At 46.6% G+C, this 22,482-nt stretch overlaps 1 protein-coding gene across 1 annotated transcript in view; it reads left to right on the top strand.

Annotated features, from left to right (window-relative positions):
• The first annotated feature begins 13,528 nt into the window (after positions 1–13,528).
• LOC147630984 (monothiol glutaredoxin-S15, mitochondrial-like) overlaps positions 13,529–22,482 on the top strand; it is a 115,810-nt gene continuing 106,856 nt past the window's right edge. The window contains exons 1-2 of the mRNA XM_086809326.1: positions 13,529–13,683; positions 13,774–13,913. Coding sequence (XP_086665452.1) covers positions 13,626–13,683; positions 13,774–13,913 — 198 coding nt within the window. The 5' untranslated portion in view covers positions 13,529–13,625. The remainder of the gene's footprint in view (positions 13,684–13,773; positions 13,914–22,482) is intronic.

Here is a 22,482-nt window from a genome sequence, read left to right as displayed (position 1 = left end):
TCAACTGGGTTTGGGTAAGTTCCAATCTTTTTCTTGAGGGTTTTTGGCCCACGTGGCTTGTCTTGGGGAGTCTCAGTCAGTTTGGGTGGTCGAGAGGGCATTAACTGACTTGGTTGTGGGGCCGAGGAAGTTTCCTTCTGTTTTCCCTTATTTATGTACTCGCTTGATTCTCCTTCATTGAGATCCCGAGTGGGTTCCTCCCTTAAGGTAGTGGCTTTGGTCCCCATGGTTTCTATTGAATCGGAATCATCTTCAGGATCATTCATATACACGGGGTCGTCTCCTGTCCCTATGTTAGTCTTTGAACTAGGCTTGGAGCTCGTGGCATTAAGCGATCTCTTCCGCCGTGTTTTCTTTTTCTTTGCCTGAGCGATTGATGCAGTATCCCTCTCTTCAAGAATGTAGTTTTGATTTTGAAGCATTGACCGTGTAACTACATTCGCAGGTACAACGGGTGTGGTTCCTCGTGCTTGGTTGGTGACCTCAACCAAATTCAATGGCGTAATCTTGGGTGCATTAGGATTATGTGGACATTGAGCGATCAAATGATCTATGCCACAACGATTACATGTAAGTACCGGCATTCCTGATGTGCTCCCTTGATTTGGTTGCATTTGAGTAGCGATCTTCTGTAGCCTATTAGGGCACTCCGCTACACGATGCGGTCCACCACACTCGTAGCATTGAAGAGGTGGTCTCCTCGCTAAGGTATTAAGGTTTTGCCCTCTTGTGGCGAGAGCAGCCGCTTGATATACAGGCTTGACTTGCCCGAAATGATCCTCCATGTAGTACTGGGGAATCATTTCAAACGTATCAATCCCATATGGAGCAGTGGGGCCTATCTCCTCTTCATAATCCCCACACGCACTATGTGACTCACAACCCATCTGGTTTATTGGGGTAATCCTTGGATGTGGAGGTTGTGGTCCTAGCACTGGCGGTGGTAATGGCACAGACTGGACTACATTCGGATTCCTTGGAACTATATGCTGTGACGGTTGCTCGACAGGTTGTGCAGGCATCAGCGCGGGTACTTGAGGTGTGTTTGACCAAGCTAGTGGTGCCTGATTCACCAACATTCGCTTAAGTACTAGGAAATCTTTAGATTGATGGCCATACTTACCACATGCATTGCAATTCCCATTGAATTTGACTCTGAATGTCGAACATTCACTCGTGCTATGTGGTCCTAAGCAAACCGAACACCATTGTTGCTCTCTTCTTGGGTACATATGGCTATTTTGAGGAGCTTGATTATCCCTAAAGTATTCTTGGAGAGCCTTAGTAAGGTCGGTCACAGACATTTCAAATATCTTGGGCTCCTTGGCAATAGGTTTCACCGTCATTGACTCGTGCCCAGATACTTGCGAACTAACGGATTTTGTCTCCGAAGACACCTTTTTACTTGCAATCGTCAAGTTATCTTCTACCTGGATTGCATTGGCAGTGACTGCTTCCCACGTTGTAAGACCTCTAATGACTAGGCCATTGTATATGTCCTCGTGGCGCAATCCTCGGATGAATCTATCGAGCAGTTGGTTATTATTGAAGCGCTCATCGGGAGTGCAACGAGAATTTAGATGCTTCAATCGACTTATAAAGTCTCTCACTGACTCCCCTTCCTCGCGTTCAGCTTTTTGGAGTTGAGATGCTACCCCCCACCAAAGCACACCCTCACGTATGTATTCTTTTAAGAACAATCTCTTGAGAGTGGGGTAGTGAGTGCGCTCTTCAACCCTTAAGGTTCGATACCAATCTCCGGCCTTCCCACTCAAAGTTAAGCCTAAGGCTTTACACTTATGCAGCTCATTGTGCTCTTCCAAGGAATCACACACGTGTTCAAAGACTTCAATGTGCTTCCTAACATCCTCGTTACCACTGAAGTTTTGAGTGAGCTTAGCCACTTGTACTGCCTTGCTTCTAGGTTCTCTCTCAGGCATACCCCGCATGTTTTCCGCAATAGATCGTCCGATCGTCTGAGCAAACGCTGCAAGATCACCTAGGTGAGCAGGCATAGCTGGTGGAGGCACTTCTGGGATAGCCTAGCTGATAGGAGTTGGCGTTGGTCTGAGTATGTTGGCAAATGACGTAGGATATGATATGTGGCTAGGCCTAGCTCCTCTTGGATAAGGGTTGTGATAAGGCGTTCGTGGAGCATACGCCATTGGCATACTAAGAGGCGTAGGAGCTACATGAGCATGAGTAGCGATAGGTACATAGGGTCAATAGGCACTGGCACGCACTGTTGTAGGTACTGTTCCACTAGGTAGCGGTGTCGTACTAACTATAGTGGTAACAGGTGCGCTTTCGGTCATGCTCATCATTGGGGTAGGCATTTTGGAGTCCTTAATGGAAAGTTGAGCCAAGGTTGGAAAGCTAAAGTTACTACTCATGGGCTCAACCTGCATTGAGACTCCAGGCGAAACAACATACGAAGGGTCTATGGGACTCACCGAGGGAGTCTCCAATTGTGATAGGGTTGGTTGTTTGGCCTTGCCCGTATCCAAAAATCTCATAGGGCCACTGGAAACTAAGTTCACTCCCCTATTTTGCCTCTCAATTTGGATAATTCTATGAGTAACCTCACATATCATTTGTTGTTGCTCCTCTAGATTAGTGTTGCTAGATGTAGATCGTAGGACTTCTAACCAACCTACATGGTATGTGTAACCCGTGTATAGGTCAGTTAGAGTCTCTGTGTGTAGATCATATTCCCAATTTTCATTGAGAAATATCCCATCCAGACTTGGTGTGCCAAACGGTTTCTCTTGAAGTGGACGCAATGTCACTTCTTATGGATTGCCTTCTAGGGACCTCTACTTTAGGAAGAGCATCGGAATGTGGTAGCTCAGTAGGGCCCTCATTAAACGAAGTGGGTAGAATATCCACATGGACACTCTGTGGGAGGGTAGGGTCCACATAAGATGTGAATGGCGAATCTACTACCCCTCCTTTCTCATTTACTTCGCTTGTCGCATGTTCAAAGCGTGTAGCTCTACTGAAGGTCTCTATTAGACGACTAAACATGCTAGATTCGGGTTGTGGGGCCCAAACTAGCATGTTTTGGCTTGTCTCCTCAGGGTTCTTGGTAGAGTGCCCTTCCATGGCTTCTGAGTCAGAGGACGAGTCACTATCCACTATTCGTGGATCTTGGGTTGCACTCCCTTGGGTTCCAGCCGGAAGGCCAAGATGCTAACGTGGAGGGATGGTGTGAGCCTGCGTAAACTGAAACGCTTTCTAGTGGCTCAGGCTCTAGCACCCGACCAGAACGTAGATGCATGTGACGTGGTTACCCCACGTGCGTTGGTAACTATCCTTGAAGCCCACACAAGTGGTTTCTTGGGTATTTCGCACCCCATTTTTACTTGTTTTTAGATTGTTTTTAGATTGTTTTTAACTCGTTTTTGACCCCCTTACTTACGCTCGAACTTGGACTAGGACGTGTGATAGCTCGAAACGAGCGTATCGTTCAAAGGGTCCTAGCGTGCTTTACAGCACCGTGTTTGCCTATCCGGAGCTCTCGTGGTCCTCAAAACAGTTCGTTTCCCTATGGGGGAAGGGGCGAAAGCCTATTTGCTTGTGGAGGAAAGGGTGAGGGCTTTATCCCACATGCTCACTTTACTCCTTGGGGAGTGGGCTACATATAGGGCACAACTTCCCATAAGCTCTCACTTGAAAGAAAGCTATGGAGGCTCACTCTCCTATATATATATATCAAAAGACCGAGACCGGGGCCGTGGGTCGTGGATCAATTGGGGTTTTTTCTTTTCAAAAATTTTTTTCTCCAAATAAAAAATCTTTCCTCTCCACACGTTTGGTTTTTTCTTTTCAAAATAAAATTTAATTTTTTATTCTTTATTTTTTTTTATTTTTTGAATTTTTTTTGAGATACGTTTTCTAGGGTTTCTTTCTAGGTTTCAACCTTGGCCGCGGTGCGGTTCACACACAGCACAAGTCTGGGAATTCAGAAATCCTCCCCGCACGCAGAAAACCAGATAACAGAACGCACGCCCACACGCGGAGCGAAAAAATAACAAAAAAACAGAAATGCAGAAGATAAATTGCAGAAACAGATTGCAAAACACGGAAACACCTCAACAACAAACAAACAGTCGTTTTCCTACAGTGTAAATTAAACTTCACGCAGCAGCCTAAGCTGCAAACTGGAGCTTAGTGCAGGGCAACTCCCCGGCAGCGGCGCCAAAAATGTGCGCTTTTGCCACACAGGTCGTAGCTGGAGACTTGCCGAACACCGTATGCGAGCCACAAATGGCTACAAGCATACAACTAGGAAAGCAAGCTCAAACAGAATGCAAAAGATGTGTCACTCACCGCTCAACCGCCGCCTTGAAGGATTCCCGCGTCGCAGTGAAGAAGGAGCTGCCGTCGCCGCTCTACCGCCTCTCCGTCGGCCGCCGTGCCGCTACTCAGTGCTCGATCGCTCTCTCACTCTCTCTCTCTCTCTCTCATACACGCAGGAGAAGGAAACCAAGGAGATAAGGCAAGAGCACTCTTGTATTCACAACACATGAGAATGAGGGTTTTAGGGTTACATTTGACTCTTATAGGTGACTTGGCCGTTCACACATGGGCACCCATACATGGCCGGCCGATCCTAACCCTTACCCTGCTGATATTCAAGGTGCGCCCATACATCGGCGATCACCCAATCCCTTTATCCTTAACATATGGTGCCGACAAGCCCGGCCCATGACTCAGAATATTTAAATTAATGACGTAAAACATAGTACGTCAATGTCCGTCTCATGGGTTAACACAACCATACAACTCAACTGGTTCAGAATCCTTGTCACCCATGGACTTTGTCTTTAGCATTTCAGCAACACGCAAAGAAGCCTTAGTTACATTCTCAACCATATTTGCATCCATGTCCATCTCTGGCTCCTGTTCTCATCAAGGCTAGCAACTTCCCATATATCATCCTCAAGCACAATACTCTTATCACAACGCTCTTCATCAGCCCAATCTACATGCGTATCTTCTTGAGTGTTGCCAACCCCCCTAGTATCATCGTCCAAAGACTCCCCAGCACATAATGCATCAAATGGAAAAACATCCACATCATTCATCGCAGGTACCATACCACCATCAAGCTGTCCAAGAAAATCCATAACAATAGGATCTTCCTCCATGCTCTCCACATCCGCATTGCAAACCGTCTTCACTTCATCACAAGTCTCTACCCCATCCTCCTCCCTTGTAGAATCTGGCAAAGAATCATCCTCAAGGCATTCTATATCCAACTCCTCTTCCTTCTTATCATCAGCCAATCCCAAGGCATCATCCTCTTTGCTTCCATGTACATGCATGTCATCCAAATCCGAATGCAAATGATCTTCAATAGAACATTCCAAATCACTGTCATGCACAGCCATGACGTCCCAATCCAAAGAAGAATCCACTGGCACCTCCTCATCTGCAAAAGTCTCAAACCTTGACCTAGATTCCTCACCCTGCTTTTCAACATGCACATCCTTAGTTTCAATCGCAACATCAATAGGGAAAACCTTAGCTACATCCACATCATTCATCAAACACACATCTTCACTTTGCTCCTTCACCTGCTTTTCATCCACCTTCACATGCTTTAAAGACTTTGGAAAAAAATTAGAAGGCACATAAAACATCCCCCTTTGCACCTGTATAGGCCTTTGAGGTTCCTATCTAATCAAACTTTGCATAGAACTCTTATCCACCTCAACCAAATTTACATGCATATCCCTTGCAGACACAACACCTTTAGGCGGATAAATACCCATCTCCATCTGCTTCAAAATCTTGCCTTCCTTTTCCCTAGCAACCCTAACTGCATCATCAAATGACTTGGGATTCTTCAACTCAACCCTGACCTTCAAATGGGGTAACAAACCATCAATAAACAAGCTTTTCTTCAAAAACATAGGAGGAACTTCCTGCTTCAATGTCGTATACCACTTACCCCATAGACATGTAAATACCTTCACAAAATCATCCATTGATTGCCCATGGACCTGCTTCAAGATGCTCAACTCCTGCCAAAGCACACTAGGCTCCTCCGCCGCTTTGCTGAAAATGCTCCAAAAGGCCTTCTTTCAACCTGTCTAAGGTCAAAACACCATGTAGCTCATATGCCGCATCCTGTGCTTCAAAATCTTTAAGCCAGCTTCGGGCATCTTCCTTCAAGAAAATCTTTACTAGCCTCAAAACCTGCTCTTCATCTGTAACATGATTGTTAATGCATGCCGACCTTCCTTGCAAACCGTCTTCAGTCGGCGTTTTCTTTTCACCTCTCCTTCTCTACCTACGTGCTACCAGCCTGCCACCACCCCGCTTCTCTTCTCTTTGTTGCCTTCCACTCAGAACTGGTGGCTCTGCAAAACAAAAGAACCCGCCCTTACATTGCCAGCGCCTCGCCTTTTTTCCGTTGGAAACTTCAAGAATTCTTTGGTGGAATCGGGCAAGTCTGCATTTGGAAATCACACGCCCACCACGCCTCCGTTGGTTTGATTTTTTCCATTTTCGCCACCCTTGAAAAATACATGGTATTTATTAAGGCCCTTATATATTAAGGCCTTTATGCTCCATGCACACCTTTGGCTCGATATTGGTGATGAAGATCTCCGATTGCATGTGTGCCATCAAAATTTGATCTACTCCTGCTCTTCTACATATGCTCACGAGATCCCAACCCCAACACAACTCACATTCCGTGGTATTCCGCAATGTGTTCGAAACATCATACCATTGATGCTTACACCATCTCCAACCAACGTATCTGCATCAAACACATCATCACATGCTAAAAAGGCTTCATTGCCACTTCAGTGTGGGTGGAGTATTGGGCATCCCAGTGTCACATAAACATGCATCTATATGTACATATGCCAGAAACACTTTTGCAAAATTTTGCCTAACAACGTCGTGAACTGAAAATGGTTCACGCTGTGAAGAGTTCTAAAATGGCTCACGTCGTGAACTAAAAATGGTTCACGCCATGAAGAGTTTTGAAATAGTTTACGTCGTGAACAATTTTTTGCATGTTCACGATTCTTAATTTTGTCAGACCTCATGGTGTCAAAGGTGTTAGGATAAGGCTACCTATTTTTGGCAAGGTAATCCTGTGAATTGTGACGTTAATCGTGGCGTTGACACCGGGAGTGGTTCATAGCGTGAAGTTGCAGAAAATAGTTCACGTTGTGAACGATTTTCTTGTAGTTTCACGTGGAAACTTCCCACATCAACTAATGTAATTCTGGGTGCAAAATACTTATCCAACTATTTCCAAATAATTGTGCCACGCCTAAGGAGTATAATACAAGTTCAAGTCACAATCAATGGCTCCTTATTTTTTCAATTTTAGTGAATTTTTAAAAAGAAGGAAAAACAAAACACCAACCTGCTCGTTCACGTTGATGATTCCAATGATGAAAATATCAAAAGTAACTGGAAAAAATAGTGAAGCTCTCTTCCAAGACCACTCCACCACACACATACATAACAAACACGACCGATTTCTCACGATTTTTTTACTTCCACACAAATCTTATCCATTCATTTCCCACACAATGCAGTACCAGAATGCAAAGGCAATCATGAATCTTATGCAATGGGAGCTGAAACTCCAAGAGGAAGGAAGAAACAAAGGTGTTTCCCCGACAATGGCGCTAAAAAATTTATGGGCTACCACACCTCTAAGAGGGAGCTCAATGCATTCACCTAAAGGAAGAGCAATAGAACACAACTGTCGTAAGGCACTTACCAATGCTTTGAACTTGAGTACCTTAAGGTCTCCAAGCTCACTTGTTAAGCTCCAAACCTCCAAGCTCCACCTTCACGCTGTCACTGTAGAGTCGCTGACACCGTCGCATAAGGCAATGACTCTGTCTCACTCTCCCACACAAGCATGAAACATACAAGCATAGAAGAGGCATAAATGCTAGAATTCTCTCTCTCAATCTCTCTCAAGACACGAAGAAGAGCTCTCAATAGCACAAAGGGGGATTGTGTCTTTTCATTATGAGAAAATGCCTTATATACATTCACACTTGGGCGCCCAAAACTTACTTAACTAAGGCCTTGGGTGACCAATATCTCATAATGTACAACTTTTATAATGCCTTTTCATGACACTTATTTATGTCCTCAATTGGAGGAGCATACTTATTAATCCAAAATGGGATTAACAACTACTCTGAGTATAAGTATGGCTGATCATTCGTGGTTTGATGGTTAGAAAACGAGAGAGTCAATCACATGTTAGAGGACATGGTTTGAGGATATGTCAGTAAAAAGCAATCCAATTGGGAGGAGTATCTGCCACATTTGGAGTTTGCTTATAATAGTTCGAAACATTACTGGATTTAGTCCAATCATGTTAATGTATGGTTTCCACAATTGAGATCTCATGTGGCCTTAGGGGTATAAAAGAAGAAGATTTAGTTGTCAAGGATTTCCTTAAAGACATGCAAGGTATGCTAAAAGTAGCAAGAGATAGCATTCGTAGTACACAAGGTTGTGCAAAAACGTATGCTGACAAGAGTCCTAGAGAAGTGACCTTTGAAGAGGTGACTTTGTTTTTTTGAGAGTCCCTGTAAAGTTGGAGACTCTCAAGACGAGGAAGTGTCAAAAGCTTTCTCCTAGATATTGCAGTCCATTTGAAATCCTTAAGAATATCGGTAGCGTAGCATACAAACTTGAGTTGCTAGAGAGCTCTTGAGTGTTTTTCATGTTAGTAGACTTCGAAAAATCATTGACCATAAGGAGAACATGGTTACTCCTAACGTTTTGGTGGAACTTGTTGAACCACCATCTCTTCCACAAGGACCCAAGAAGATTCTTGAAGTTAGAGAATGGAAGACGAGGCATAATGTGTACCAAGCGGCACTTGTTAAGTGGAAGGATATAGAAAATGAAGCGTCCACATGGGAACACTTGAGTACGCTTACCAAGAACTATCCAGAGTTTGTTTTTGTAAATGAAAACTCTTCTTAAGGGGGAGGTAATGTCACGTAGCATGTAGCGTGTACGTGGGCTCAATTGTACTATGATACCACATGCTGGAGAGCGGGTGTCTAGGCTAGTCCAGTGTGAACGCCCGCACTAGCATAGACGCCCACAGGGCTTACCAAGAACTATCCAGAGTTTGTTTTTGTAAATGAAAACTCTTCTTAAGGGGGAGGTAATGTCACGTAGCATGTAGCGTGTACGTGGGCTCAATTGTACTATGATACCACATGCTGGAGAGCGGGTGTCTAGGCTAGTCCAGTGTGAACGCCCGCACTAGCATAGACGCCCACAGGCATCCAAGCTAGTGTGGGCAGGCAGGCCCCTACATATAGCCCAATGGGATGGGGGGATCCCTGATTTTGATCTATGGCTAGGAGGTGAACATAAACCTTGCCTTCTCCATCTTGGGTAGTCAGAGTGTGTCTCGTGCGTGTCTATAGTGACAGAAACGTCACATCATCCCTTGTTAACGAGTTTGGGAACTCACGTTGCCTTAGCTTATTATATCATTTGGGACTTGCTGAATTTCCAAGCTCATGGTGGTGCTTCACCTCCATGTGTTGAAATATGCTTATCAAGTGGTTCTCCTATGCTTGTCACATCAAAGCAGCTCCAAGTGTTGTAAGTAGTGCATGCTTTGAAGCTAATAGCATGTGTGGTTAACGAAAGCTCCAAATTGCACACTAGCAATGCCTAGACTTGCAACAAGAAAAGAGTAGAAAAGGGAAGTAAGAGACACCAAAGCTAAGGAGGGTGTTGCCTTTCCAAACCCTAGTAATAACATAGCCACACACACTCATAGAGTTTTTGTTAAAAAGGAGATAGAGAATGGAGAGAACACTCAATATTATTGACAAATGGTGGAAAGTTCTTCATAAACATGAGAAATTGACTTATGTACTTCATAAGCCATTTCTTATTAGGCTGCCCATGAGTAAGTGACCTATCTCCTGTTAGATATATTCGATAGTACTACGCTATGAGGTCATGCACTTATGCCATGGGAACTTTTGTCCTACTGGGTTTTCCTCAGACCATCCGAGTGTGAATGGGAAGCAACACCTTATGATTAACTAGTATATTAGCAACCTCATTCTCAGTTTAGGGTTGCTATTCATTTTGTACTTCATTGTACCTTGAGCTCTTGCTCCTAGTGAACTAGCCTCGACACACTCTCGCTCCTCTATGTTCTCTTTGATATGTGAACATTGGGTGTGAGAGTGTTTTTGCAGCTTTATTTTCATCATTAACTCATTGTGCTTGAATCTTATTTGGGTTTCAATAATTCCCTCTGTCTTTCTTTGAGAGACAACGAAACCCCTCTTACCTATTGTTAGCTTACTATTGCACAAGGAGGAACAGTTCAGAAAGAAAGTTTTTGAGAGTTCTAGTTAACTTGTTGCTTAAATCTTATTTGGGTTTCAATAATTCCCTTTGTCTTTCTTTGAGAGGCAATGAAACCCCTCTTACCTATTGTTAGCTTACTATTGCACAAGGAGGAATGGTTCAGAAAGAATATTTTTGAGAGTTCTAGTTGTGATCGGGCTCTAGCATCTAGGGATAAAGGGTAAATTACAAGAAGCCTAGCCATGAAATTGAAAACTACTTCAAACTTCAAAATGAGGAAAAAAAGAAAAAGAAATCTAACAAGGGTCCTATAAATTTTACCTTTGATAATCAGAGTTCTAAGAAATTGGACTCTGCTAATGTCATTATCCATAAAGTCTTCTCACTAATGGCTATTTACAATTAAAATCTTGATGAAGATACATGTCTTAGTGCAATTGTCCTCTGATAGTTAGTTTCTTGATAGTGGTGCTTCTAAGCACATAACTTCTCAATGAAGTTTGGTCAAAAACATATGGAGACTACGTAAGATGGTCACGCTGTTTGTGAGATTGTTCTCACTACTACAAATGGTGAGGATCTTTATCTTCAAATGTACTTTTTCTTCTAGCAACATTTAAAAGAATCTGCTTTCTATGCCCACTCTACCAAGGGGGGTCTTAATGTTAAATTTACAAATGCATTGTCTATGACATAGAACATGATAAACAGATTATGCTTACTAGATCTTTAACCACCAATGGTTTATACGAATTGGACATGTATGACAAGTGTGATGTTTCTTGTTTGTCAGAAGACACTTTTAATGCAATGAAAGATGCCCAGTTTTGACATGCTAGGTTTAGCCACACTTCTATTGGTGGTTTGATGCTTTTGTAGTAATATGGGATGGTTATTCGTGTTGGATGCCTAATCTATTTGTGTAACTCACGGCTAGATATCTAGTATAATGTGTCACAACTTTTAAAGTTCTAAGCATTGGCAGCCATTTAAAAGTATCTTCAGATACTTGCAAGGCACTTAAGATCTTGGATTGTTATATGCCAAGGTGGGTGATTTACAACTGCAAGCCTTTAGTGATTTTGATTGGGTAAGCGATTACAATACACGACAGTTTACATTTGGAAACTGCTTCTTTCTTAGCAATTCGTGCATATCTTGGCTAAGCAAGAAGCAACCTACTATGGCAATGTAATCCTATGAAGTTGAATACAAAGTAATGTTCACTATGACAATTAAATGTGTATGGTTGAGAAGATTGAAGGAGGATCTTTGTGTAGCTTCAAACACCCCTACTCTTATTCTCACCCTGACAGTCAAAGTGTAATGGTGGCAACTACAAAGAATCCTATCTTTCATGCTAGGACCAAGTACATTGAAGTGCATTGCCACTTTGTTATAGAGAAACTTCATGCAGGAGGGATCAATCTGATCTATTACAATATGCATGACAATGTGGCAGATCTTTTCACTAAAGCCTCGTGAAAAGTTTAAGGCCTTCCGCAAAGCTTTGGGCCTCTTCCCTTTAAGAGACTAATCTGCAATCTTTGTTTCAAACCTCACAGTTGTACTACAAGGGGGTTTGTTAGATATTTGGTAGCGCTACAATGTGAGATCATGCACTTATGCTATGGGCACTTTTGTTTCACGGGGTTTTTTTCCCAAGGCCATCTAGGTGTGAATGGGTATCGTAGGGTTAGCTAGTATATAAGCAACCTCATCCTTAGTCTAGGATTCCTGTTCATTTTGTACTTCATTGTAACTTGATCTCTTACTCCTAGTGAACCATCCCCTCCCTCCCTTGTGTTCTCTTTGATTTGTGAAACATTGAGTGAGTGAGTCTTTGTAGCTTTGTTTTCATCAAAGCTAACATCTCCTAGTTTTGGCTTATTTACATGGATTTGGCCTTAATTGCCAGCTTTCTCATGAAACAAACTCGATGCCCTCATTTTGTATAACATAGCAAAATATACACTTTTACAATATAATGATGGTGTGATAAAAACATCTTTAGTGGAATTACACCCGATATTAACTTGATGCCCTTATTTTGTAGACATTGCCAAAATAATTACAACATAGTAAATACACTTCTACAGTACAATGATGGTGTGATAAAAACATCTTTAGTTGAATTACTCCTAATAATTACAATATACCAAACACAATTTTATAGTACAATGATGGTGTGATAAAAATGTCTTTAGTGGATTTACACCCAATATTATGGATGAATTATTGGCTATTGTAGGATCCAAGTTGGTGGAGCGCTCCACCAACATGCTAGATAGAATTAACATGTATAATATACGCATGCTCTCTTTCTCTCTCTCATGCTAGATTTATATTACATGCATGCTCTCTCTCTCTCTCTCTCTCTCTCTCTCTCTCTCTCTCTCCCCGCCCCCTTGCTAGATAGAACTGATGGATAATACAAAAATAAGAAAATAAAAAACTTGCAATGCTAAGCTTAAGAGCACTTGATGAACAATGACTTCCTAAGCGAGCAACCAAACTATTGGTACAAAAAGGTACAAGTTGATGGTATGGAACGTGGGAAAGCGAGACACAAAGAGGAACACATGTCATGTAACAAGTGAGAAAATATTAAAAAGAAACAAGAAATACATAAAACACTACCCTTTCATATGGCGTTTGTTGCAACATGTCAAGCAACGTTGGTCTATTAGGTGCATAAGTATCCCTCTCTTTCCTCTCATTTTGTCAGTAGAGGATCCTTTGAAGTAAGAAGTGTGCATGCTGCCGATGTTCTTTTAATGTCCACATGTATACACATCTCACATGATGTTTAGGTAATTTAGTCCGGACAGTGGGCTAGACATTGGATTGCCGTCCCATGGTGAGGTTGGGCTTGCAACTAAAGCCCAACCACCTACCCAAATCCAACACCACGTAACCCACTTTTAGGCATTGAGTTGTACGAGTAGTCTCACTTGTCTTCGACGGGTTAGAGCCTACCCCTCCTCGAACCTCCAAATTCTTACCATGCTGCCACATAGTAGCCCCATGACACTTTCCTTTATATAATATAGAGAATAGAGATATAGATGTTGCGGACGAACCTATTGCTCCTCGTGAACAGCCCTTAAGATGTCAAATCATATCAAAAGCACTATGATTATGATGTGAGAATGAAACTTTTCAGAAGAAATTTAATTAACAATTACTTTAATGGAGACGAGAAAACAGCATTTTCTGCTTTGATTTTTATGTGTCCATTTGTACTCTTAAGAAACGGAAAGTAGAGCAACATGCACTCTGCTTCCAGGGCTGTAGCAGCCCTTCTTAGGCGATCACTTAACCATTCAGGCAATTTTTTTTTCCATATTTCTGTCAAATCAAACTCAACTTTTTAATTTTGGCTTTACGATCTGATACGTTTTTATAATGGCTCTTCAGGAGTGGGCGCATGGTCTGTCCTGCAAAACCACCACCAAAAGCTTTCTACAACTGAAGGGGAGTCAGAAACCCACAATGACTTCAAGCCAGTCCACAAGGCCCCTGATGAAGTCCTATCAGTAAGGGAGCAAATAGAAAAGGTACTACCAAACATCAGCCTCTAAAACACACATAATTCACCTTAATTTGACATGGGAAAAAATGATTTATTTATTGAGGTGAGTGAAACAAATTTATATTGAAAAGCTTACCCCCAAAAGCAAAAGAAAAAAACCCTTCTGCTGTGCGGAGTATTGGTATGATGCTGTGCAGAGTATTGATATGAGAACGTGTCATGTGCGTGCCCATGCCCAAGCACGCTGGCTCATGGACATGCGTTTCTACCACAGCTGCCTAAAGGGCAATTTTTGGGGAGGTGTGGACCAGAGTGGCAGTGTTTGGGCAGCGAGGCGCCCATGGTCAATGCCACTCTTTGGGTGTTTACAGTTTATGTGCTTCCGATCTCTGGATGAGCTTTGGACCTATGGATGGGCTCCAAAGTGTGACATGAGTTATGTGGATTGGCACCTCGTGGTAGGGGACTTATGTCTACACCAAGGACCAATAGATTGGATCTGGTAGGCTAAGGACTTTGGTATGCACTCAGATTCAGAGGATGATATTCTGGTTGGCTTGGGGCATAATGTCTATGTGACCGCCAGCTATAAGCTAAATGAAAGAGAGATCGTCCGATACATTTTTTGCATCGCATGGCATATTTGTCAAAATGCACAGTGGAAATGAAGACAATTGTTGTAGAGAGCAAAACGCAGATGAGAGAGGGAGTGAGAAGCTGTATAAACTCTGTATATACACTAGAGAAATCCCGAAATGATACAATGGCAAGTGTTGGGGGAAGGGGCCCATATGGCCCCAGGCTGCTGGTCGGCCAGCCCAAAACAGGCCGACAGCAGATGCTCACGACTAGCACAAAAGTGCTCATGACTAGCAGTAAGCTAGTTGGCCAGCTAACCAGCAGTCGGCCAGGTAACCTGGTCAAGTCGGGTAGTAACTCAACTAGTCGGCCAGCATCTGATACAGGCGACATGCCTCCCACACCTAGAAAAAATGGAAAAAATACATGGAAAGTGAGGAAAAATGGGGGAATACCAAAACTGGGTGGATACACCCACAACAGAGGCCCTGGTGTAATGTACAGAGAGGAGATGATTGCTAACACCCCCTTTCAGCTCCTGGATGTGGAACCAGCCTGAGTGAGCTGGGGTGCTGCCGGAGCATAGCGTGAGGTAGAGACTTCGTGAAGAGGTCCGCTGCATTGTCCTTCGTCGAACAATAAACAAGCAAGATGTCACTAGCCAAAATCTTCTCACGAACAAAGTGATATTGTATCTCTATGTGCTTGGTCCGAGCATGGAAGATCGGGTTCTGAGCAATAGCGATACAGCTTTGGTTATCACACTGGATGACCGTGGGCTCCTTATGTGGAAACCCAATCTTGCCAAGCAACCTCCGCATCCACACAACCTCGCAAGCAGCACCACAAGTAGCCCGGTACTCTGTCTCTGTAGACGACAAGGCAATAGTTGACTGCCTCTTGCTGCACCATGATATAGCTCCTGAGCCGAGGATAAATCCGTAGCTTGATGTAGATCTCCTCGTGTCTGGATCTCCTCCCAGTCCAATCTGGTGTCCAACAACCAGATCAATGAACCAACCAACTTTCGATACAGAGAGGCATCAACCGGCTCACAAGGATCAGTCACTGTAAGCTTCGTGTTCGGGTCCATTGGTGACGTGATAGGCTTGCAGTTCTCCATCCCAAAGGCCTCAAGCAACTCATGAACATACCGCTGCTAAGAGACAAAGAACCCCCTCTGGGTCTGCCAGATTTCCAATCCCATGAAGAAGTGGAGTAAGCCTAAGTCGGTCATCTCAAACTCCTTTGACAAGGCAGCCTTTGTCACTGCAATGTGCTCCACATGACCGCCAGTGAGAATGAGGTCATCCACATAAAGGATGATCAACGTGACCAAGCCGCGTTCTCGAAAAAGAGATACAAGTTAGGATCTGCAAACTGATCTCTGAAATCCAGTCCGTAGAAAGAAGGAATCAATCTTTTGATTCCAAGCCCTGGGAGCCTGCTTAAGACCATACAAGGCCTTTCGCAACCTGTAAATCATCCCCTTTGATCCTGGAACCTCAAAGCCTGGAGGCTGCTCAACATACACCTTCTCTTGCAAGTTGCCGTTAAGGAATGCGGATTTGACATCCATTTGATATACGGGCCACTGCTGAGAAGTGGCAAGGACAAGAACGGTTTGAATCGTGGTCATCCTTGTTGACGGTGCAAAGGTATCCTCATAGTCGATGCTAGGCCGTTGAGCATAACCCTTAGCCACAAGTTTGGCTTTGTGTTTGTCCACTGACCCATCTGACGTATACTTGGTCTTAGAGACCCACTTGACACCAATGACTGACCATTTTGACGGCCTCGGAACCAACTCCCAAGTTTTATTCTTCTCTATGGCATCCAATGCCACTTGCATGGCTTTCCTCCAAGTATCATGAGAAAGGGCTTCCTTCATGGAAGTGGGCTCTTTGTCCCGCATGATATGAGACATCAAAACATGGTTTACCTGTAAGAGCTCAGCTGAATGACTTTTGGCATGAACTCTATGCGATCTTCGAGGTCCGTCCTCTGTGGTCCACTCGGAGGGAAGCTCCATAACACCCGACTCCCGAAGGGTGTCTAACAACCACCTGGGTACTCGAACAGAACGTGGAGCACCCTGCTGCTGCTGCAGGGACTCATCTCGAGCCGTTGGCTCAACCTCTACAACTGACTGAGGCTGTCCAGCTGGAACAATAGACTGGGAATCATCATCAGACTCATCCGGGTCTCCAAGAAGTGGCGGCTCATCAACAGTTGTGGAAGCTGGAACATGCTCATCAAAAACATCTTTGCTGACAACAACCTCGTTCCGCTTTGGGTCATACAACCTGTATCCTTTGGAAAGAGAGTTATATCCCACAAATATAAGCTTCTGGGACTTCGAGTCAAGCTTCCCCCTTTGCTTCTTTGGAATCTGAACATAGGCATCACTCCCAAACACACGGAAATGGGAGACATCTGGTTTCCTGCCAAAATAAGCCTCAAAGGGAGTCATCTTTGGTACTGAAGTCGTTGGAGATCGGCTGAGGATATGGACAGCCGTAGCCACAACCTCTGCCCAAAGTGGACGAGGAAGATTACGATGCTCCACCACAGTCTGGTTCTTTTGCTCAATCACTCCATTCTCTGAAGGTGAACCTGTATTGGCCAGCTCTCGCTTGATGCTATGTTCCGCACAAAACTGCACAAACGCATTGGAAGAAAACTCTCCTCCTTTGTCAGCCCGAAGAGTCTTTATCTGCAATCCAGACTCTCTCTCCACCATCACATGCCACTCCTTGAATTGAGCAAAAGCTTGGTCCTTTTGGGAAAGGAAATAAACCCTTGTGAATTTGCTACAATCATCAACAAGCAACATAAAATACAAAGAACCTCCCTAGGATGGGGCCTGCATAGGTCCACACAAGTCAGTGTGTACCAACCATAGTCATAGGGGACGGAAGGTGGAACGGAGGGACGCCGAGTCGGGACGGATTAGCAACGGGGGTGGCAGGGGACGGTCGGACGTCCCCCTGAAGGCGTTCACAAGGGACGGGGAAGGGGACGGCGGCAAGAACGGGGACGACTGTGGGGGGACGGTAGGGAGCCGTTGCGCGCAGTCTGACTGTTTTTTTTTGCCCGTTTCTAGCTGTTTGCCTTGGCCGTTTCTAGCCGTTTATGGCTGTTTGGCTTGGTCATTTGGGGATGCCTTGAGCCTTGAGGCTTGGGCCTTGAGGCTTGCCTCTCTCTTGCCTTGGCCTTTAGGCTTGGGGCCTTGGGCCTTGGGCCTTGAGGCTTGGCCCTTGCCTCTCTCTCTCTTGCCCTTGCCTCTCTCTCTTGCCTATCTAATATCTACATAAGAACAAGGCTACAAGGCTACAAGCACACACACACACCCCTTCAAGTTTTCAACTTTCAAGGCTTCAAGGCTTCAAACTTCAAAGTTCAAGCAACTCTCTCTCTCAACTTTCAAGCCTCAAGCCTTAAGCTACACTCTATGAGTGTATCTACGCTCTCTAGTCTCTCTCCCTCAAGCTTCTTCTAACTTCCAACTTCCAAGTTCCAAGCCTCTCACACAAGGCCCTACTCTCTACTATCTAGAGTCTAGACTCTCTCTCTCTCTCTCTCTCTCTCTCTCACACCTAAACCCTAAACTAAAAAAAAAAGAATTTTTTGAGTGCCGTTCCCTCCCCCGTCCCCGTTCCCTACTTATGGCCGTCCCTCGTCCCGTCCCCGTCGCCCGTCGCCCGTCCCTCGTCCCTTGTGACTATGGTACCAACTCCAAAGGTTTCGAAGTTCACCTGGAAGCCTGCTTCGGAAAAGATTCCCTGTGCTGCTTACCATGAATGCAAGAACTACAGCGTCCCTGCCTGCTTCCAACATTTGGCAAGCCATCCACCATTTGGTCTTGGAAAGCCTGCCCGCAGCGCATCCACATTCAAGTGGCCAAACCGGAAGTGCCACAAATCACCGATCTGAGTGCGTGTAAGAGAAAAGAGTGCTGAGAGTTTGTAGATACCGTTCTCCACTCTGCCTTCCCATACAACTTGGTGTGTTTCTCTGTCCCATAGAGCAACCGAATGTGAAACCGGCCTTCAGAAATCTGACGGGCGGTGGAACAAACACTCGCACACAACACTTCATCACCCATGGGAACCTGGAAAAGGAAAACAAACAGGGGAGCTAGAGTGCTCCTGCAAGTAGTACAAGGATACCGATTGGCCCCAAAACGCAGTGGTGCCCCTTGTGGTATTTCTTTACTTGATCAAATATGAGTACAAAGTACAACTTGTCGAATCCTCTACCATTAGGATCCCTCCAAGCTTTTCACCCAGGACTTCCAAATAAGATCTCTCGTTACTACAGCAAAGCATTCCATAGAGAAGGCACATCTGTACGACACCTCCCTGCTTGAAAAGGTCTTCTCCATCTCAACCATGGATCTCACGAACCCTTTCCCAAACAGCAGTAGGGCTGCACCAAACCATATGTCCTTCCTATAGTCACAGCTTGCATGTAACCTCGAGAAAACGAGAACCTGTTCACATGAATCCAGAGACATGCTTTCCTCATGAAACCAAAGACCTGTATCTGATAAACCATAGACATGTATCCATAAACCATAGGCCTGTATCCCCGATACCAAAGTCCTGTCCTCTCGAAGGATCCATGTCCTATTTCCATAAGAAACCCACAGATACACCATCCAATCACGGTGCCAAAAACCTAGAGAGAGAAAGATAGAGGACGTGTCAAGCCATCCCTGAATACACATAAGTCCAAGTCGAAGAGCAACAACACATCTCTTCCAAGAACATCATCCTGTGCATATGCAGCTTGATCCTCTGTATCTCAATCTTGTAAACAAAACCTGCTTGCAAAGAAAGAGAGAGAGACTCCTTGGCTGTTAGCCCCTTGGTGCCTCCTTCAGCTCACCTTCTTTTAAGAGATAGAGATAGAGAGATCCACGTTGACTGCTTCCACACATGCAGCCACCTGGCGTAGAGAGCCTCCCATCTGACCCTCGTCTGACTGCCATATTGTCTGCAGAGAAACTCTTGCATGACGTCTGCCTAGCTGCTCATTGCTGACAGTAGCCCTTAGATATAGTTGCCTGGTCTCTTTACACCGGTAATAACCCATGCTCAACCACCTGATCACCTGCTTTACTGCCCATGCATAACAGCACTTGCCTGAAGCCTAGGTGCAGCAGCGCCCTGCTTGTGGACCATGCACATCAGCACCCTGTCAGCGCCCAACAGCTGCAGCAGTCGCTTCCAACAACAACACCCGGCGGTGGGTGGTGGCAGCAGTACTCGGTGGTGATAACAGCAGCAACAGATGGCGGTAGCCCTCGTGCGCAGCAGCAGCAGCACCTTAGCAGCGGCAGTGGTACCCGGCGGCGGATCTGTACCCGACGACCGCGGCTGCATCAGACGGCGGCAGCGACGGCGGATCTGTACCCGACGACGGTGGCGGCGGTACTCGGCGGCAGCAGCGGTACCCGGTGGCAGCAGCAGTACCCGGCGGCGGCGGTAGCAGTACCCGGCTGCGGCGGCGGCGACACCCGACGGCGGTGACACCCGTACTCGGCGGCAGCGGCAGTACCTAATGGCGGCTCTGAACCGGACGGCAGCGGCTGTACCCGACGGCGGCAGCGGCGCGTAGACCATCGGCCACCTTGAAGATCCATACGGCGATCTCCCACGGCTTCACCACCACCCTGCCCTCTCGAATCTCCGCCAGCTTCCCTTATATAAAGAAAGGATGCATTTTTCATAAAAACGCCAAAAAGCGAAGTATTAAAAACACATGCTTTTCAAATAATAATATTATTATATATATATTTGTAAAAATCATCAAAGGTTTTAAAACCTTATAACTTTTAAAGTTCCTTTTTGTCCCCTTTCACACTTGGGCTAGCCTCCAACATGGGTTTCCTTTTCCTATCTAACTGATGCATGTCCACACTGTGCGTCCTGTGCCTATGCCCGTGCCCACCTGCTCGTTGTCCAGAGGGAAAAACATAGGGTCGTAACAGAATGCTCCTCAAACTCCACCCGGAAGCTAGTCTTGCAAACCTCACACACTGACATTAGATGAAAACCAAGTGCGGGGACGTAAAGAACACGAGAGAAAGATTAGCCCCAATGTTACGACTGAATCGCACGGCTCGCTGACGCTTCCGCTCCCCCTTGCTCGCGCTGCAGCTAGCACACGCACCCCCCTCCTTGCCTCCTGTCCGCCTTCGCTCCCCCCGCCTCTGTTCATTCGCCAGCCCCCCCTGCCTTTGCTCATTCGCGCCCCCCCCCCCCCCCCCCGGGCCTCTGCTCATTCGCACCAGCCCCCCCTCGCCTCTGCTCACTCGTGCCAGTCTCCCCCCTCCCCCCCCCCCCCCCCCCCCCCGCTTTTGCTCTTTCGCGCCAACACCCCCCCCCCCCGCTCCGTCTCCTTTGTCCCCCCCTTTTTTTTTCGTCCCCCCCCCCCCCCCTCCCCCCCCCCGCGGCCTTTGTTCTAATCCTTCCCTCTTTCTCTTCCCCCCCCTCCCCCCCCCCGTTGCTCTTCCGCCCCTCCCCGCTCCGCCTCTTGTGCAGCTTGGTTCTTGCAGGACTTTCCGCTTCGCTTCGCCTTCGACAAAGCTTCAGACTCTGATGGAGGCTCCTCCCGCCCCACCTCAGAGGGACTCTTCCGCAGCCCCCTCGCCCGCCCCTGAGGATACCCCCATCAGGCTCTCTCTTTCGCCAGAAGAGGAAGCGAGCCTCGCCGCAGAGGTGGAACACCTTCAAGCACATTCCACCATCTGCCGTATAGTCGGCACTCGCCCCAGCAGAGGGGAGATCCGGGATCTTCTCCAGGCCCGCCTTCTTGCAGATGTGGGCAAGATCCTGGACGTTCAGCTACTGGGCCGCGGACACTACCAGATTGAGTTCGAGACAGCCCAGAGCGTGGCCCAGGTCCTAGCCACGAGTCCCCTTGACATCAGGGGCGCTCGGGCCTTCTTCAGACCTTGGTAGCATGGCTTTGACCTAGCAGCGGCCGAGCAGGGAGAGCGCCTATTTCATGTCACAGTTTGCTTCCCTGGACTCCGCCGCCGCGAGTACCTTCTGCTCCTTTCTAGGATAGGAGCATTGGTGGGTTCGGTGCTTGAGACTGGCCCCACAGCAGCTTCAGTGGTGGCTAGAGCAGCTGGCGTGCCTTCGGTCAGAGTTCTGGTTCCTGACATCTCCTCTCTTCCGAAGGTCATTCAGTTACCTAGGATAGGGGGGGGGATGGATCGATCAGAGAGTGGAGTTCTCGGGGCTCCCGAACCAGTGTTTTATATGCAGGCAGGTCGGCCACCTGGCCAAGGCCTGCCCTCGCAGGAGACCCCGACCTTCACCGCAGCAGCAGGCCCCCGATGGCCCGCCCACAGATGCGGCTCGGCAGGCAGCCTCCGGGACACCTGCTCAGCCCACAGAGACCTCGGATTGGTAGCCTGGACAGGGGCGCCGTCGAGGGAGACAGCCACAGCAGCAGGCCCAGAGGCCGATGCAGCAGCAGTCACAGCCTCAGCATCACTGGGTTCCAGTGAGGAACAGCTTTGCTCCCCTCTAGGAGGAGACCCCAGCGCAGACTGAGGATCTGGAGATGCCAACACCCCCTCCTTTGCCCCCACCCCCCCCTCCCCCGTCCCCTTCTCCCGCCTCGCTTCCGCCTTCGCCTCCTCCCATTTCCGCTCGCGTTTTGTCAGCAGCTCCTTCCCCACCCCCTTCTCCCCCCCCCCTCCCCCTCCGCTCCTCGGGAGGCCCTGGCAGTACCCTGGCGCTCACCTGCTGTCCGGCGGGCACTGAGCACCGACCTTGCGCGAGCACTGCAGAGGAGATCTACCATGCGGATTCGGGCTTCACGGATATCCTCTATCCGCAGTCGGCTGAGTAGGCTCGACATTAGTCAGCGCTCGGAGGCTTTTGATTACTCCTTCACACGGCTTTTTGGAGCGGAGGGCCCCCATGAGCCAGCCTTCTCCTTCCCTCTCTGTGGCACTAGTGACAGGGAGTGGACTCTGGATCTCGCTCTTA

This window comes from Cibotium barometz, chromosome 15 (genome assembly GCF_041138505.1).
Source record: "Cibotium barometz isolate CiBa-2024 chromosome 15, ASM4113850v1, whole genome shotgun sequence".
NCBI lineage: Eukaryota > Viridiplantae > Streptophyta > Polypodiopsida > Cyatheales > Cibotiaceae > Cibotium > Cibotium barometz.
Note: the sequence above shows the minus strand (reverse complement) of the source record. Positions and strands in the feature narration are given on the sequence as shown.